Genomic DNA, 20611 nt, shown 5'->3' with positions numbered 1-20611 from the left:
TATTGACCTACATTGAGATTCTAAAAAAATAAATAAGTGTGTAGTCAGGTCACATTTTCTGTTAGATTACTAGATTTAGTAATATTTTCACTATTTACTAGTGATAGAACTTTTTTTATTATTTTTCAAGAAAAGTATATAGGTAATCATGTACAGGTAATTAAATCTAGATATTATCTTAAAGTTTAAATAAAATCATTGGTAGTTTAAGACAGTGTGTGCCTAAATTAACCATTTTTTGTCATCTATGTAGGACACATTATTTTTACTAGGCTTTTGTGGTCCAGTGAAATTAATCTTTTCTGAACTCCATATGTATGGTACATTACCATTCAGGGATTTTCTCTACCATAACTGATATGTGACAATGAACTCTATATTCTTCCTACATCATACTTCTACTTGTATTTCTTATCCTGATGAATATTCACCACCCAAACTCCAAATCTGAAATTCCCCCAGGTAACTTCCTCTCCCTCACTTCTTAAATCTATTCAATCACTAAGTGCTATCAAATCTACCTCAAATCTTCACGGAATCCATCCTTTTGAAGTTCACCAGAGTTTCTTATTTCTGGACTTCATCCTCTCTTGCCTAAACTAGGAGAACATGCCCCTAAGTGACCTTCTTGTCTCGGATTTGCTTGGCTATTACTGCAATACCCATCTGTCTATCCTGAATCATAAAAATGCCAAAGTAATAATAATTTGAAATTTAAATCTCAATAACTAATGACTTCACTGCTTTGCTCTAAATTCTTGAATTACATACAAGATAATTTCCAAACATTTCTGGGTGACCCTGAAGGTCACTGCTAGTATTTCCAACTTCATCTCTTGCTACTTACTCCATCACCACCATTCACACTATTCTTAATGGAACTTCTGTAACCATGGGTTTCTTGCCCCCAAAATAGGTTGTTACTTCTACATAGAATAATCACCTCCCTCATCTGCAAACTAGAACTCAACTTCTAAAATGGAAATTATAACGATAATCACTTCCCTAGATTATAAAAGCACAGCAAACTATTTAGCTCTTTACAAATAGTAGCTATTTTTATTTCCCACAACTAATAATCATTATAATTTAAGCTTTTTTATTCAATGTGGGCCATTTAAACTTATTCTTAAAACAACACATTATATAGATTTGATGTTGTTGATAAACACCACTGAATTATAAACTTGCACTACTGTTCTCTTTCTATTCTTTACTTACTTGAATCTCTGAGAAATTACAAGCATTCCATTTGTGTTGTGTTTTTCTTTCTTCCTTTCTTTTTAAGGTATGCATTTTTCTTTTTTTTTTTTTAAGAATTATTTACGTATTCATTTGAGAGAGAGAGAGAGGAGGAGGAGCAGAGGGAGAGGGACAGGCACACCCTGCACCCAGCACTAAGCCTGATAATGGGCTCGATTTCACAACCCCGAGATCATGACCTGAGCCGAAATCAAGAGTCCGACACACTTAACCAACTGAGCCACCTAGACGCCCCTCTTCTTTTTTTTAATTTGCAAATAAGAGCACTGGTTCCCCTGACATTCAAGCCTATATTCTTCTAAAGATGTTATTATTTTGTTGACTGATAGTTCATTCAATAACTATAATTACCATCTGCCATGCTGCATCTTAAATTATCTAGCAATTGCATGTATATTAGTTTTCAATTCTGGAAATTAAGCTCTTGAAAAGACACTTCCCCTTTGAAATCAGGTAAAGTTCCAAGTGTATTTTTCAAATAATTAGATTTGTAAATCCACTCTGCTCTTTGTTATTGCCACATTGTAATACTAATGTAAAATTTCACAGTCCTTTCTATGAATACTCTTATTCAAGGCTAACTTTAATATATAACTATTATGCTTTTATCCTTACTGATCTCTCATATTATGTGATTTTTGAAAGACACAAATAAGTAACATTTGGTTTTCTAGGCCTGTGGTTAAAAAAAAATAAGAGTCAATTAAAATCATTTGGATGTATTTTGAAGGGGGAAAAAAAAGCCTAAATTCCTAGGTAATAGGGGCAAGGAAGACTTGAGGAGTCTCTCAGTATTCATCTTAAAGCTCTTTTTGATAATAAAGGGCATACACACCTCTATAAATATGTATCTCTTTCAATTTTATTAAAGACATTTCCTTTATTTCTCCTGCCAAAACTGTTTATGAAAAATATATATCTTTGGCTGAGAATTCGAGCTACAAACAATTCCAGAATTCTCCTAAGGAATCAAAATAGTATGCTTCCTTCTTATAACAGGTTCCTTCCTTTTCATTTAATTTTCATTCAGTCATATTTCCCTTCCTGTCTTCTCTTGACATTTTCGTATTTTAGAACACATATATTGTACAAGACAATGGCCTCTGATGTATTCCATTCGTGACCTGAGATTTGGATATGGGCAATTCATAGTATTTGTAAAAAGAATATATTAATACTATCCATAAGCCCCAAATTCAAAATACACATTTGCCAACGGAACTCTAATAAACAGATCATTGAATTTTAAAGCTGAAAGGGGCCTTGGAGAGCATGGAGTCCAAACCTGAAAAATGAAAGCCAAAGAATGTTAAGTCACTGGCCACTCAACTAACCAGACGAAAAAAGGACTGGACCCTCAGACTTCCTAAATCCAAGTTCTGTGCGCTTGTTTAGTAAATCACATGTTCTCTCATGACAGACTTCTGGTATTGGTCTCTCATTCTTCACAAGGTGAAAATACTGTTAAGAGAGTTTGTCTTTTGTCTGAGCAACTAGGAAGCACTCATTCTTAAAAGTAAAACGTGAAATTTCCATAACAGAAGCTTCCCTCTAAGGCTGCCTTTTCTATCTATTCACAAGTAAGTTGCCTGGGGTAATGTTCTCCACTGGCAGTAGCTATTAATCTCTGAGGTGTTTTTTTTTTTTTTTTTTTTTTTTTTAGAGGCAACAATGCTAATTTTAGGTTACTGTTAAAAAAAATAAAAACCTCTTATTCTCAATATCTGATCATCTTGGAAATTCTTTGCAGACTTTGTTTTCATGCTCTCCCAAAAAGTACTCTGTCAATGCCGGGAGAAATCTGTAGATATTAAGTTCGATGTTTGAAATGTGCACTTTGGCAGACCTCCATCTAAAGGTGTATTTTTTATGAAGGATAAAGAGCAGCTGATTATACTCACAAAAACCCCAGAGGAAACAGACTCTGTTGATGGTAACTGATGACAGTGGAGCAGGAAGAGCTCAAGTTTCCCTCTCCCTCCAACCTTTGCTCTCATAATTACCAACCAAGCCCTATCAAGAATATTTCCTCTGATGAACCAGCAAAGTGTCCGGAAAGGAAGGAAAAGGAAGAGCAAGGCACTTGCCACAGGGTGGGGGAAAGAGGTTCTGCGAGCTTTCCCCAGTGATTAGAGCTGGGAAAGTTGATCTCTTTTCATGCTGTAGATCTCTTTTCATGCTGCAGTCACGCCTCCCGCTGCCAGCCCAGCACCGGGATCTTAATCAGTCACTATGAAAACTCATTAGCTCCACAGCGATGAGTCCTCCACTGCTGAAGCTTGGCGCTGTGCTTAGTACCATGGCAATGATCTCCAACTGGATGTCCCAAACTCTCCCATCCTTGGTAGGACTGAACACTACGAGACTGTCGACGCCAGATACCTTAGTAAGTCACTCCGGTGGGCTTGGCCATCTTGGGAAGTAAGTGCATTAAACCAGTGGGCTGGATTTTCTAAACTGCAAAGGCTGAGATTTTGCTTCTCTATCTGCAGGGCGGCTTCAGTGATACAATATTTATGTGCTAACCTTAGTTATGGATATTTCTTTGGGAACACTTTAAAGCTACACCAAAAAACAAATGGGCTGTCTGAGAAATTAGCTGTGAAAGGAAATACTGGACTCATTAAATTCTTAAGACTGATAAGCTTTAACTTCACTATATTTACCTGAGGTTTGAGAGGCATTCCTTAAGAAATGTGTTTTATTTTTTTTTTATCATTTTACTTCTCCTTTTAATGTCTGTAAAATCCCCATAATTTTTCCTACAGCATATGTTATACAGTGTATTCTATCTAATCCAGTCTTCCTATAGCAAACTCTTCCTTGGAATTCAATTCTTAGGACTGTTTGCAATGCTTCAGACCGAGAAGCCAGCCTCTTTTAAATAAAAAAACCTCAGCAGTTTAAAGTCTGCCAAAAAGACTTTAAGAGAGCTAAGAAACACAGGCAATATAAAACTTACTTGATAAAATCATCTCTCTTTAATTGTTTAATTTTTTGTAAAGACTCTCCTACCACAAGTCTAGCTCCTATAGTCTTCACTCACATAAAATTAATGTCTTTTTAACCCTTCCCACATTATAAGGAAATCATTTCTGGTACTTCGAACCATGGTTTAGTTAGCAATACTCTAAAACCTTTCAAATAAAAATGAAAACTATTGGTTTTTCAGACAAAAGCTATACATTCAAACAGAAGGAATTCTTAGAAAAATCATTTCCTTGCTATCAGATAAAGGATACAGAAACAATTAGTATTTGGAGCTCTTCTTATTTTTATCTATTTTTGCCACTGGATTATTCTAGTGGATCGAAAAGTCAGATACTGAAAGAAAAGTAACCTTCCATTTTCAAGACTTATTTGCAGGCACTACTAATAATTAACCAACAATGTGTAATTAACTAAGTAGAGCCAAGTCAAATTAATTACATAATTTGCTAGATTCCTCCAGGGCTTAGGGCACGAGCAGGGCACATGACACTTTGTTTGACCCACTTTTATGCTGACCTCCCTTAGGTCACTTAAGTCACCTTACTGCCTCTACTGTTGAGATTCCCCTCCCTACCTGCATGATGTATGTACGGCAGGACGGATGTAAAACAGATTTCTAGTTATAAAGAAAGCATGATATGTCATCAATAAACAATTATAAAATCAAATTAATTTATGTTACTTAACATAGACTGAGCCAAATTTTCTCAATGTTCAAGAACCTGACAGTTCTCGACAACTTAGTTGTTGAATTAACTCTTTCAGAAAATGAATCTAAACTAAGAAATTCATGAATGAGTTATACTCCAAACTTCGTACCTTGGTTTTGATATGTATATTTTTTGTGTATGTAGACATTGGTTTTCTTACTTCCTATTGTTGCTGATGGAGGAGAATCAAATCTCCAAAATCATGCATGATTCTTTCAAGACTTCTAGTTATCTTGTAAGGTTAAAGTAAATTCACTTTCTTTACTTCCTGATTAGTAATCTGTTGGTTGAAAACAGAAAGCACTGCTATGGTCTGTGAAGATTCTGATACAGCCAAATCCTCCTCCGGGTGACAAAAATAATAATAATAATAATAATAATAATAATTCAGGGAAGCTTACACTATGGTATTCTTCACTAGAAAGGAGAAACCAGCTTGCAAAAGCTTTTTTTTTTTAAATGTTTTACAGAAGCAGCATACTTTACAGTAGAACAATGGCTATGACATTTCCCTACCTTAATTATTCAAGATAATTGCTCATACCTTATGATTCCCATGATGAAAAATGAATGAATCTGTATTTCCTAGATTAAGATCATAAAATGTTAATGCTGGAAAGGATTTCTGAAACCATCCAGGCCAGTTTTTTCACACTATTTTTGGCAGTGGTGCCTTTTTTCCCCCCAAATTAAATCTTATGTAATACACGCTGAATAAATATTTGTCGAGTGAAACTTGAAGTGGAAATCCGATTTGTAAAGAGGTCATGAGTCAAATAATAAATGATGAGGGGTAGCATTTAGTGGTCCTCCACCATCAGCTCCCTCCCCACACAATCAACCCCTTGCCCTAGACAAGATTCCTCCAGAGAAACCTCATAGCACTCAAGAACTCAACTGGAAATATGAATGATCTAATCCAACCTCCTCATGCTGCAAGTGGGAAGAATGACCCAAAACGCATTAAGTGACTAAACAGATTTCCGCCAGCTGGTCAATGAGAGAGCCGAGGGTGGGAGCAAGTCACCTGCCCACAGTTCTGATCAGAGGAGTGATCTCATCCTTCACTAGTCCTTGCCCTTCCTGGCTCTGGTGCCACAGTAGGTTCTTTCTGCCCTGCTCAGGTGGTTTCCCATAACCCTGGACTCCGCTTCCCTTCAATGGAAGGGTTAACAGTGCCCTTCCTAGTAGACTTAGTTAGGATGTCCTGCCCTTTACAACATTCGCGCTGTATGTCCTCACTATAGACAGTATAAATGGGATGAGCCTGCAATTGTGTAAACATCAAAAAAAAAGAGTAGGTCTTAAAATTTGTTTTATGAGTGTTTATGGGATGTGCAGATGGCAAAAAGTGCAGATTTACACAAATACGATGTCTTTCTTTGGAAGGGGTTGTTTCAAGTGACCTGAAAAAAAATAAAAATAAGAAAAAAGGCTTCAATAATTAAATGCAATTAAATCTGTTTATAGCAAGTGTCTCTGAAATAGGCAGTGTACATTCGATTGTCTCAAAAGCTGAAAGAGGTTTTTAAATTTCCAGGATATTTTTGTTAGTAAGTAGTTAAAAACAGCTCCTATTAGGGGAATATGCTCCCTCTTGTTTTTGTTAGAATCTTGAAACATTTCTTTATTCTCCTCTCTGGCCCTGTTTTCTTTCCTCTTTCCTTTCTTTCTTTTTTCCTTCCAATGTATCACTGGCCCATCAGCCTTTGGAGAAGGCTGGTGTCTGCAGAGGTGAAGCCTTGGCTCTGAGAAAGCTCAGGCTCCCTCTGGCACTTCCCTCTGATGCACAGTAACTGCCCCTTGAGGCTGAGCTTCTGAGAAATCCCCCATGCTGTGGACTCCACACCAGGAAGAACCTGGAAAAGAGCAATTAAGTAAGCAGAGGACGTTCAGCAGACACCAGCTGCTTCCCAGTCAGCCCGACTGCTGTGGTGGGCAGAGGCCTCAAAGGGAAGCCATGGGCATAAGTGATTTCTTTTGCTACAGTTTCAAGCATCTAGCTGAGTTCTCCTCATAAACAACTACTTCCCTGAGTTAGTCAGTTTTAAGTTCTGTAAAATGAGTAGAATACCCTGACGTAAATTCTCCATACTTTCTAAAGTTCTTATTCTCAACTTTTGGACTTTTTTTCAGTCTGCATGAAGACTCTGACTTCTGTGTTTTGCAGACTGTTTTTCTTCCTTAAATCCTTCGGCAATACCCCTTGTGTGAAAGGGCAACCAAACAAATTAAGGAGTGGGAGATGGATGAGAAAAGAGAACGGCAAACCTTGAGAGCCACAGAGAAAGTGATAATTGCCTTTTTAGAAAGAAAAGTGACACAGATACAAGAGTAGATGTATTCCTGTTTAAGCACTTAAAGCAGAAGTAGGGCCCAGAGGGGAAAATTACAAAGACAGAAGTTCAGATCCAGCCCCTCAGCTTTCCGCCAGTGGAAGGGGCTGCAAAATTCTTATCATGCAGAATTTGAGTGGAAACACAAGAACAGACAGAAGTGTGACTGAGTGGGAAGACACAGGACGAGATATGACCTCTGAGTCTTTCCCAACTCTAAGTCTTTGTGATTTCCAGAACATGAACAGAGGTGTTCAGCCAACCGAAATCTTGTATCATTGGGTTTTTTGTCATTTGTTTTTGTTTTTGTTGTTTTGTTTTAATAGTCATTTTTCTTAGAGCCTTGAGGCTTTCTTGAGTAAAAATATGCATTTCTTATTTCAGTCCCAACTAGTCTCATAAGAAATGGGAAGAAAACTGCTATGCAGTGACATCTTTATTAACACATCCTCCACGACACGGCTTCGTTCAGCGTGGTCTGTCAACATCTCTCCCATTCCTTTCCTCACATTTCTCCTCTCTCCACAACTAAAGCCATTAGCATGCTAAACCACATTTCACTCTCTGAGACCAAACATATCCTCAGACAAAAAATTTATAAGGGGTTTCATCATCACTTAGGTCTCTCCACTCTAAATCAAATAGGGTCCAATAAATGGATTTTTCTCTGCTTTATTTTCCCCTACCTTGTACACAACTTCCAATAGGTAAAGTCCTTATTCTTTTTTGCCTGAGCCTGTACTTTTATGAAATGCCTAGAAACTCAAGATAAAATGTAAGACCTAGCAATGTTCAACTAGCTGATTCGGTTCCCTTAAAAGGACCAGAATTCTGTCCTTTGCCTGCCCCTCCACCTGGGCACTGATAAATGTTTGCAGAGTCCACCACAGGAACATCCAATAGTCTTGTGACCCTTTACTGCGAATGACTCCTCCGGGATGCCAATTGCTACTTATTTCCATACTGTTTATTTATTTTTTAAATTTATTTTCATATTATTATGTTCAATTAGCCAACATATAATACACCATTAGTTTTTGATATAGTGTTCAGCGATTCATTAGTTGCATATAACACCCAGTACTCATCATCACACACGCCCTTCTTAATACTCATCACCCAGTTAACTCATCCCCCCACTCCCTCCCTTCCCTAACCCATTCAGTTTTCCCTCCCTTCCCCTGTGGTCTTCTGTGCTATTCCTTATGTTCCACCTATGAGTGAAACCATATGTTAGGACAGTGCCCTCCAACTGCCTCAGTGCATCTCCTCCAAAGCAAATTTTTTTGGCTATTGGTGAGTGGACATAGACTATCTGTCCACATTTATCTGCAGAGGATGGGAGTAAAGACTCTGGGCTGACAGTTGAACAAAACTGGGTCTAAGGTCCTATACATGACATTTACTAAGTAAATGACTTGAAAAAAAATTGCTTATGTTGAGTTTCAATTTCCTCATGAGTAAGATAATGTCTATGTCTAAGGAAAGGTAGTTGGTTCAAAAAAAAGTGAGATTAATACCAAGGGTGGGATTTTATAAACAGAAAAACAAACTGAAATGCAAGATATATATATATATATATTTCCCCCCCCCTTAACTTTTACCTCAGTCTTCAGGATCTCTCTTTTCTGGTACAAAGCCCCTGGAGTTTTGGGAGAACTCTCCCACAGTAGCTTTATATTTATAAAGCATAGCTTGGTAATTAAATTATAAGGAAAGAATCCAGACTTGAAATCCAATTGTTAAAATTATCATTTTAATTCTCCTATTTAGAGCATTCTTAAATATTTCATGAGTTCTGCAATATTAAAAACTGTTAAATAGTTCATTTAGTTCTTCTAATTAACACAAAAGGTTCAAAGAGAACTGCATCAGTAACCACTATGATTAGCGATGCTTTGGATAGTAATAAACCACATGCACCCTCCAGGTCCAAGTATTGGCCTTCACAGCAGTTCCCCAAATGCTTTCAGGGTTATCTTTAGCACTTATAAAAGGGAATTTCAGATAACTGATGGTGTAGTGTGGTGGTTAAACTTTCAGACTCTGACATCAAACTGACATGAAACTACAAATCCCAGCTTCTGATTACCCCCTGCATGACCCGGAGCAAGTTCCTTCTGATCTTTAAGTCTCAGTTTCCTCACCTATAAAATGGGTAGAATAACATAACCTCATCCATAAGGTTAGTGTGATATTCAAAGGCAATAGTACATGCGAACTGCCAAGTAATGGCCAGAGCTGCAAAAATGTTTGCTATTACTATGAGTTTTACAGACACCTGAATAATTGCTCTTGTAAGTTAAAATGGCAGGTCTTCTTTCATTGGTATCCAAAAGTCGTCTGAATATTTCCTTCTACCTGAGGTCTTAGCTGGTTTTATTTTGATCCTCTTTTCAATGCCACTTATAGATGCCCTAAAAAAGAGCACTAGAGATGTTCATAAAGCTTCCTTTATTTATGACTGACCCTGACAAAGAGGGCTCTATCAAAACCCACAAGACTGTCAGGCTCTCATCTTTTATATTAGCTCTTTAGTCTTTTGAGTTACCTTTTTCTTGCCAAAGAGGTAACTTGTTAGAGTTGAGATCATTCAAACTAACTCTGTAGTAGATAAGGTCATGGCTCTTTCCAATGATTCCTACAAGAAGACAGTTGGAAGTACAAACAAGACCGGAGTCTACTTTTATTAAGCTGACACTTGAGGGAGAATGCTAAATGAACATCAAACCCTATTCACCTTTCCTGTTTCCCTCATTCCAGAGAGCACCTGACACCTTGCCCTGTCATGATAAGCTCCTCACTAGTTAGCCAAACACTTGGCAAGTGAACACCAATATTAATGCTGCCAGGTTTAATAATCGGTGTTTGCACTGCTGTTAAAGATGTTTTAATATTATAATTGGGTGACCCGTGCTCCTTTATCCAAAAGCTAAATTTATCCTAGTGACAAGACTTAATTTTCTGACATACTTGAGATTTGTGTCCAATGTTAGGTGAAGTCTAACTCAAACTATAGGACCTATGTCTAGATATTTAAACCCCATACTGTTAGTTTAAACCTTTAATTGTATCACTGAAACCACTCTGCTGAACTATTCCTATCTCCATTCTGTAATCTCTGCAAGTTTTTTCTTCTTTAATACAAAAAGGATAACACAATAATCTTTACGATGCTCTCTGATTCTAATAATACATAATTTTAGGTTCATCTTTCTATCCTAACTGGATATTCAGGTATAAATGCTAGAAGGGATGAGAGAATGAAAAAGAAAGGAATAATAATGAATCCAATGCTTCAGAAATATAGGGCAGCATAGGAAGCTTCCATGAATTATCTGAAAAGGGAGATTAAAAAGACCACTGGCACCATTTGCTTCTCATTATAGATCAAGGACAGGGACTATGACATGGTCAAGAGTTTCCTGAGTTTATAACGTATAGCTTCAATATTTGTTCATGATTGTGGGAATGCCTATCAGCACCCTGTAGTGATTATTGCCAAAGCCCTTGAAAAGAAAAAGAACTGTGTGTTGGTTGATGGTATGCAATGATCTGGGACCTGGGACAGAATAAGCAAGAAACCATATCTGTTCTGCTGTGAATTCTAGAAACCGAAGATCTCACAGATGATAGCACATCTGGGAAAGGGAAGTCAGCCTGCATTAGTTCTTTAAAGAGGCTGCTTTTAACCTGGCAAAACACTCCAGGTCTATAGGCAAACAGCTGAGTCCAGTAACACTGGGCATTTTGCAAGACAATCTTCTGCTGGCCTCCCTTCACCTCCTGGTTCCTAATCGCATCTCAGTTCACAACCCTCAGCCCTTCTCTCACTCTTCCTCAGCCTTGGCCCTCCAATCTGATTCATTAAATATCTCATTTCCTAGACTAAATTCATCCCCCTCTTCTCCTGATCATGCAAGAAATACCTATCTGCTGAATCTCTGGAAACCACAGAATGACAGATAGAGAAGGGCTGATGAATTTCAGATCCTAGCTGTAGAAATAAGCCAGAACTTAGCTGGAAAGAGGCCCACTGATTTATATGATATTTCCATAGGAAAAACAAATTCATATCAAAATGGATGGTTTGTCTATGTAACATCTGTTAGGTAATTTTTTTCAATATCCATGATTAACCTTTAAAAACAATTATCTGGCTTATTATCTGGTTAGTCAACATCATACTGATATGGCATTGTAATTAAAAGTAGGAGTCTAGAGCTGCACTGTCCAATATGGAGCCCACATGTAACTCTTGAGCATTTCAGATGTGGATAATGCAAATTGAGGTAAGTCATAAGTAGAAAATGTACTACTTTTCAAAGACAGTACCAAAAAAAGGAGAAAAAAATAATATAAAGTATCTCATGCATAATTTTTATATTGATTATATATTGAAATATTTTGGATATATTGAGTTAAATAAAATACATTAAGATTATTTCTTTTTCCTTTTTCAAGCCTATTAGAAAAGTTAAAATTATTATATTTCCATCTGACAGTACTGCTCTGGAGCATACTGCCTGGTTTCATATGAGCTCACTACATCCAAGCTGAGTGTTCCCAAGCCATTTCCTCTTCTGTGAAACGGAAATAATAATTCTTGCTTCTTAGGGTACTCCTCTGTACTGCTTTGTCATCCAAGTCACTGCATGGGAGCTGTCCCTTGGAAAAGGGCCTGACCCTAAACAGGCTGCATTCTTCAGCCTACGCAATCCCCAAAGAGAAACTCAACTGAGGGTCAAGCCACCGATAATCTCAACAGCTGGAGGAATGAATGAGTGCCTCTCTGGGCAATATATCATGGCATCCACAATGACTTCTGTTTGTACAATGGAGAGTATACGTTTAAAGCACAGTTCTCTCTGAAAAGTAACTAGATAAAAAATGAGGATACTAATCTGTGTACCTGATAGAATGTACTTGTTGTGACAGGAAATACCTAGTGGCTGGATTTAAACCAAGTGTTGAAATAAAACATATGAAAAGCAAATAGCAATACTAGACAATACACGTAAAATGCCCAATGAATAATACAGACAATCCTTCAGAATAGGAAGAAACCATAAGGGCTTAGTAAACCAAAGGTTTATAAAACAGGTATGCCAAGCAGGAGAAACAAAATAAGTAACATACAAAGATATGAATCAAGGTGGCATGCTTTCAGGACGTACATATACCAATCTGACTGGAAAGAAGTTTCCTATAGGAAGATACAGGAGGAAAAACTAGAAACATAAATAGGAGGCTGACTGTAAGCTGCCTTCTTCACAGACAGGAAAGCCACTTTAAGCTAGGGTTATAAAGAGGTAGGGTGATAAGTGCACAGAAGTGATTTAAAAAGATAAATTTGGCGGACTATGTCAAAATACTCTCTTTAACCTCTTTGGGACTCTGCTTCCTTTGCAAAACCATGCTGATCTAATTCTTTTTTTTTTTTACCCTATATTCTTATATCCTGCTTTTCTAGCTTTATTAGTAATTGGCCCTTCAGTACACAGGAAGGTCCTTAAGATAGGGCCTTGCTTCAGAATATCACACATGGATAATAATCAGAAAAACATATATGTACTACTAACTACGATTTACTGCTGAGAAAGACAAGCTAACAGATCTTATGTAGAAAGACTGGTGATATGTGATTCAGTGGTTATCAGATGCTTCTAAAGTTGCACTAAAATGTCCAAATATGACAAAAAAACAGTAGGAAGTGCTGTAGGGTCAATACGTAGTTAATAATACGAACATATAGAAAGAGGAATTCTCCTCCTGGGGACCCATAAGGAAGGTGGAAATGAATGAAGCTTTGCTGCCTATAGAAGTTGTTTAATCTCTTTGTAACTTTAAAGAATAAAAACAGAAACGTCATCAAAAAAGATGCTTTGCTTAAAATGTTACAAACCCACCTTCTCTTTATCCTGTAATGGAGCTCTGTGTTATGTGTTTGCCATTGGTTTGCTCAGACTCAGATTAGTCCCAAAGAAGGCTGGCAAGTGTACAGCTCAGCACAGGACCCTGACGGACGATGCATCTGCACAGTGGTCGCTCCAGAACAAAACTTGTGTTCCCGGGATGCCAAAAGCAGGCAGCTGCGCCAGCTTCTGGAAAAGGTAGGTGTCCCGTCCTCCGTGCGTTTTTTTTTTTTTTTAAATCTACCATTCCTTGAAAAGGAAATGTGGGAAAGCAGGCCATGGTGAGGAAGGTCCTTCCAATTTTTGTCCCCATTCTCAAATAAACATTTTTTTTCCCTTCCCAAAAAGGAGTACTCAAGCTTCCCGCTCTACTGTTCTATTTATATTACTTTTTACTCTTCTCCATCTTACTGTCTTAAGACTGACTATCATACATCTTAATATCCAGTTGGTCTCTCCTTAAGGGAAAAAAAAAAAAAGGCAAGAAGTCCTATTCCCCTGCCAGAAATTTATCCACAACTCCCAGGATCACACTAGGCTCTTTGAGCTCTAGCATTTGAATCCCATTAACAACCTTGCAAGGAAGTTAAAATAATGGAATGCAATATGCAAGCTATCTGAACAGATAATGAATAATTTCAAGTATTTATCATCATTCTCTAAGTCATTCCTTTGAACATTAAGCTCTTCAATTTCATTCAATAGCATTTTCTCCATATAATTTACTTAAGCCGGATCCATAACAATCAAATGCAGAATGCCCTTGATTTATTCTTTTTTACAGATAAAAGTCAGCTCATGAAAGGTTATTTATGCTTAGTTTGAGGAGGGAAAAAAAAAAACACCAAAACAATGAATGGTTCTTTCAATTATTCTCATTCAGAATTTCACTGTGTTGGGCTCTGAATATAGTAGGACAGCTGGGTGGCCAGACTGATGGAAGGATGGCACCATGTTGGAATTTTAAACACCTTCAGGGATAATAAGATAAATTAGGTAGTATGTGCTTTTAGAGGACACGATACTCAACAATTCACTCTGTGCAATATCATTTTCATGATCGTTCACGCAATGATGGCAGTGAATAGGAACTTTTTATGGAAAATTAAGAGAAGCTAGAAAAATGAAAGCATCAAATTGGTTAATAGAGACATGCCTACTTTATGCAATAACTTTCTTCTACTGCCATATAATGAAAGTAAATTTCCTCCGTGTACATTACTTGGAAGTCTACTGATGCGCTAAGATTTTAAGGAAGTTTTTTTCCTTGTTTTTATACAATGATTAGTCTATTTTTCCTCCCCTTCTCCTCAGAGACATCAATCTATTGGCTCTCTCTTCTTAAGTCTCTTTTTATAAGATCCCATCTTCCCTTGCTCCTTCAATATCTGTCTCCCAGACAAGAGCAAATGTCATTTTCATTCAAGTTAACGACCCTAGCTAATGTGCCTCTCAGCTATTAGGAATCGTGACATATGAACTGTGATTTGTCTTGGGTATTGCTTACCAATCTTGATTTTCTTTATTTCTATGGAAAATATTCAAATACATAGTTTAAATCGTTTGGTTACTAGGGAAATTAATTACATTGGTAAAAAGATTTATTCTTTTAAATCCAATTTTTTTTCTATTAAATTGTATTTCCCCTCAAATTACAGACTTTCTGCTCCTATATTCTTTTCTGTGCAAAAGCATCTTTTTTCTATATCAACTATGGTAAGAAACATATTCTTAAGTACTATAACCTTATTTCTTTTACTGTTTTTCACTATTTGCATTACATACACTCACCCCTATACAGATTGAGACATTTCTTCAAAAATGAGTAAAAAAAAAAAAATGCAAATAGTGTCAGGAAGTGGATAATACCCTCTACGGGTCCAAAGTGAAATGTATTCCAGAACTGTGATAAAATCAGGAATTAGTGTAGGATGAATAAGGAAAAAAAAAAAATACCAAGGAGGTTGGCTGAAAGCAATCACTGAAATGTATATGACCACTATCTAATATGTAACATGTTTAATGTTTGAAAGAAATCCTAGAAAATCACACTTTTAAAATATCATATTTAAGTGACCCAAATGCCCACAAAATTTATTAACAAAATCGAGGTCTCTACAAGTTACGTTTATTAAATTCCTCACTGGAGAGTATTATAGGCCAAGAGGAATAGTCAACCGTGTACAGAGAGTGGCTTGAAGGAAGGAAGTAGCCCTGGTTTCCCGCACTGACCCAAATGGGAAAGAAGCACTCCTTATTCAGCCTGAGTCAGTTCCTTCCTGACTTCTCCACAGTTCCCTGTCTATCCAAGGCACCAGATGTAAAAATAAGAGCATGAGTTTCAGCAGCCCAGTCACTATTAACAGAAAAACTGATGTAGTCCTAGAATAAGGAAATATTTTTAAGAAGAATAATGCCGATAACAGTATGTCCCATACATCATGTCTGTATCCACTCTATTCAGTCCTCACCGCTGAGGTCCGGGCCCTTCTAAGTGTACGTAAAAGGAAACTGCTCTTTGAGTTTAAAGAACCTAGCAATGTCACTCAACCAGTAGGCTCAGGGGCTTTACCAGATGCGTCTGGCATTTTCTCAACGTCACGCTAGTATCAACCAGAATGTCACTGGTGGTACCCACACTTAACTGTCAAGTATTTTTAATCAGTATCTATATTACCTAATATTTAAAGAATCACAGTTGGCTTCACAATATTTCAGGTCTTCATACACCCAAACTAAAACTGTTCACTTAAAAAATGTTTGTTAGCTGTGTGTAGCTTCTCTGCACAGTTGAAGATGTCCTGCCTTGTCTAGGACAGTATCTCCTAGAGTGTGATTTTTGGAAGAGGATGCCAGTGACATCCTCCCAATAAAATTTAAGCAACACTGTACATGATACTTTACTCTTGATGATTTCCACCACACAGTTTAATACTAAAGGTTCTGTGAAGACCTACAGCAAAGAATCTGCTCAGTTTTGTTAATGCCAAGGCTATCCAAACATATTGAACTGGGGGGCTGCGTTTTTTCCAAGTTAGCCTCCACAATAATTATGAATTAGAGTGACAATCTAAGTTAATTTCTGTTCAAGGTCAGAAAGGCCTCGGACATTTTATTTATACAAAGAACAAGATAAATAGTTTAAAAAATTATCGATGAAGGGAGACAGTGAGCTTGCCAGATGATGTAGAGAGGGTCTAAACACAGGGACACACACGGAAAACTAAACTGCGGAACATGAGCAATAAACAGACTAAAAGAGGAACCACAGCTGATGGGTCTCCTTCCTACAAGTGTAACTGTGGGAATCCAGTCTCAGGTATCATCAGGAAACTGATGCTCAGGGGGTCTCTGTAAACAGTAGGAAACTAAACATTGCTGGGTATAGCCAGCAGGAAAAGCAAAAGACAGCCCAGAGCCAAATCCTTTCCAACTAGACAGCTCTCTCGCTATCCATTACCCCAAAGGTAGCTCTTATAATTATGCGTATTTCTACAATATAGATGGTCACAATCAAGTCTCGGCAAAAACTCTCTCAGCGCATTTTCCCACAACACAAAGTTGAAAATTAACTCAATAGGGTTAGTCAGACCCGAAATAAAAGAGAGGCTATTTTAACTGTATCCAGAATATCTCATTTGCCTATCATTTTCTAACTGCATGGACTCTGCCTAGGTATATGGAATTCCTAGGAAAATATTGGTCATGCCAATGATGGGTATCTTCAGAGACAAATGCCATATTCAAATGTGTACATAGTTTCTTTAATACAAATGGCTATTCTTTATTCATGCTTAACCATAATGGAGCTGAAAATTATTTTGAGAGCATTAAATTTATCCAAGATCCAGTACCATTTCCATCTTTCAATGTTGTCTCGGTAATTTTGTGCTGCACTAAAGATTAAAAAAAAAATGAAGCTGCCTAAGTAGGAATGATAGTAAATAAAGAAATATTTGGGAGTGATGTAATGCTAGAGTGTAACAGTAACAGATGGAGGGAACTTTCCTTAAAATATTAAAATACTAATTACCTATTACTACTGTTGGAAGCCTAAGATAATTTTACCCAATAGATATTCATTGAGCAATTAGTCTGTGCCTGATTCTGTGTAAGGTCTTGGAAATAAAAGATTTGAATAAGACGCAGCTTTGAACCTCACAGAGCTCACAGAAGGGCAGCCGCTTCTGTGCTCCTACCCAACACAGACAATACACAATTAGTTTTAATATAAGCTAGACTATAATATACGCTGAAAAGATAGCATTCATCAAGGCAGTGCTATGGATGAAACAGCAGGAAAAAAAAAGGGAAAATATAACCTTTTTTAATAAGTAGAATAGGCAAGCCAAGGCAAGCAGAATGCACTGCCTTTTCGGAATGTTCCAGTTCTGAGGAATGTACCAACAATGGGCTCTTTATAACTAGCTGGTCCACTGAGCTTTGTAACATACGTGATGACAAAAACTGAATAAATTACTCCTTCTTTATTTGTAACTCACAATTGTTGCAATGAAAATAACTTTTTACTTATACATAAATAATACATGTTTATTTAAAAATCAAAAGAATAATGCATAAAAATGTATGAAACAAAGTAAAACTCACCTGAAATTCCACCACAATGTTTTTTCGTGCTTTCCTATATTCATTTCATACAAATAAAACATATAATTCTACGCAGATTTACATATATTCTGTTTAGCAGGAACTCCTTTCTATAACTGTTCGTTACTTCTCTTCTCACCCACACCTCACCCCCTGCCAAAAAACTAACAACCCAATATGTATTCTTCTAATCCTTACATACCTCTCTCCACCTTGATTTTTTGCTCATATGCCCCATTTTCTTTTATGTGTATATGTGTGACACACACACACACACACAATCTGATTTAGAATAAAAGATCAAATTATATAAAGATTGTTAACGTTTGCTCTTCTCACTTGCTTTTCTCATGGAAATTCCTCCATGTTGAGCAAAATTTAATAAACACAGGGATCACTCAGGGATTCTGATAAAATGCAGATTCTGATTCAGTAGCTCTGGGGTAGGCCCCAAGAGTCTGCATTTCTAACAGGCTCCCAAGTGAGGCCAAACTTGTTGCTCCGTAGACAATACTTTGAGTACCAATGTACAGAAACCCAGCTGACCCTTTAAAACAATGTATTCGTACTCCATTCCCCAATTCATTTAATAGCTCTCCAACTATTAGACATTTTCACTTTGTTTTTAGGTTTTTGCTGCCACAAAAAATGAGAGCAGCCTTTCTTTCCTCACTTCTAGATGTTTTATAAGTCACCTGTTTCCTATTTCTACATAGCCTGGGGCCCAACGAACCTGAGAAGTTACCATCAGCTTAATCGGTTTTACGGTCTATCTACCAAACACTACCAGCTGCCATTTTCCAGGTCTCTTAAACACTATGTTTGGGGGTGTCCCAGCATTGCCACCATGCATCTTGGTCAATTCAATCTCACCCCTGGGAGAACTTAAGATGTGGAAGTGACTGTACTGAAATGAATGCATTCTAATTCTATTGCACACATCACCATTCACGATTGCTCAATGACCTGATCTTGAAGAAATCAGAGTTAGTACTTACAGAAACAACTCATTTTAACATTTAACAGCTTGGGGCATCTTAAGCTTACAAAGCCCTGGAATGAAATTTCCATTTTTAACATTTACTTTTCTGATTTACTAAATTCCATTTATTTATCTCTAATGTTAAATGTCAATTTTATTATTTCCCGCCTAGGTTTAATTTTCCCTTGTTGAATTTTTGGAATGTTTATCATGAAGAATGGTTCTTCTGAAAACATACCGTGTGGGGATGCAAATAGAGATTTGGTATTTGGCAGTTCTTCATGTTAATGTCATTTTTGCCACTTCGGCAGTGATTGGATATTCCTGTACACAGACAATAATGTATAGCCAATGTTCTTGCTTAACAGGTTCAGAACATGTCCCAGTCTATTGAAGTCTTAAACTTGAGAACTCAGAGAGATTTCCAGTATGTTCTAAAAATGGAAACCCAAATGAAAGGGCTGAAGGCCAAGTTTCGGCAGATTGAAGATGATCGGAAGACGCTAATGACCAAGCATTTTCAAGTAGGTTTGACTTCTGCAATCTTGTCAATCCAAATCAGACACTGAGTGTAATGGACAGCCAGCATGGCAATCAGCTAGAAATAACTGTTCATTGGCCCATACTCACAAGGTTAAAGACTCACTGGGGAGGCCAGTCATCTCTCAACTGAAACTGACCATTAGCTGGTAGGAATGCATACTATAAAAAAAAGCTCAATCTTCCTAGAGCTTGGTGGAGTTTCTGGATATATTTATAGGCAATTCAATATCTAAGACAAGGGGAACTCTCAAGGAAAATTAATAATTAAATTTATCAAAGTTTGTTCTGATGACTTTATGCCCTGCTAATATGAGGAGACATATAGAGAATATTTATTATTAAAAGAGGCAATATTACCATTAATAGTAGCATACAAAAATAAAAAGAAGGATGTTTGATAATTTGATACAAAGTCTTTTCTTGGACTTTAAGTTGTTGTTGGCAATTATCCAAAGCACTGAAAATGCAGAAATAGTGCTTTTAGGCATGCTATGTGGACGTTTAGTACCTAGGTATGACAATGCCATATTTTTAAAAATCTGACTATGATAATACCATTTGAGCCTCTATTAAAAAGAAATAATCTGCCTCCAAAGGGATAACACATGGTTTATAAAACATACTGTGGTTTTATAAGCATGAGAGTTTCTTTTTTCCTTCCCTTCTCTAGTGAAATTCACTGCTGATGGTAAGGGAATGGGCCTGAATTTAAGCATGAGAAGTGCTTTTCACACAATGGTGATGGGCACAGAGCTAGTCAGGGACATGTGACGGGATCTCCACATAGCACATTCTGATCTGGCAGAAATTTTCATGGTTTCGTAATTTTCTTCAGTGGTGCTCAGGAGCCTGAGGAGGTAGGTATAGAAAACAGTTTTTGCACTGAACCAGTTTTAAAGTTTTACCAGGGGGGTACAACAGAAAAAAGAGAGGGTGAGAAAGCTGAGGGTATTGACAAGAGATGAGGCTAAAGGGATGAATCATGAAGTTTAAGCTGAAAAAAGTACACAGAGCCAGGAGGTTAAGAAATTAGAATGAATTAAAGCAAGGCTTAGAAGATACAATAAATGTAAATATTATTGGAAATGAGAGAATGATGGGGCGCCTGGCTGGCGCAATCGTTAAGCGTCTGCCTTCGGCTCAGGGCGTGATCCTGGCGTTCCGGGATCGAGCCCCACATCAGGCTCCTCCGCTATGAGCCTGCTTCTTCCTCTCCCACTCCCCCTGCTTGTGTTCCCTCTCTCGCGGGCTGTCTCTCTCTGT

General features: G+C 37.3%; 1 protein-coding gene across 1 annotated transcript in view; it reads left to right on the top strand.

Annotated features, from left to right (window-relative positions):
• The first annotated feature begins 3342 nt into the window (after positions 1 to 3342).
• OLFM3 (olfactomedin 3) overlaps positions 3343 to 20611 on the top strand; it is a 48084-nt gene continuing 30815 nt past the window's right edge. The window contains exons 1-3 of the mRNA XM_045801651.2: positions 3343 to 3649; positions 13267 to 13413; positions 19174 to 19329. Coding sequence (XP_045657607.1) covers positions 3521 to 3649; positions 13267 to 13413; positions 19174 to 19329 — 432 coding nt within the window. The 5' untranslated portion in view covers positions 3343 to 3520. The remainder of the gene's footprint in view (positions 3650 to 13266; positions 13414 to 19173; positions 19330 to 20611) is intronic.

Source organism: Ursus americanus, chromosome 12 (genome assembly GCF_024610735.1).
Source record: "Ursus americanus isolate L20-20 chromosome 12, mUrsAme1.1.p, whole genome shotgun sequence".
Classification (NCBI taxonomy): domain Eukaryota; kingdom Metazoa; phylum Chordata; class Mammalia; order Carnivora; family Ursidae; genus Ursus; species Ursus americanus.
The sequence above is the reverse complement of the archived record's forward strand: the minus strand, read 5'-3'. Positions and strand labels throughout refer to the sequence as shown.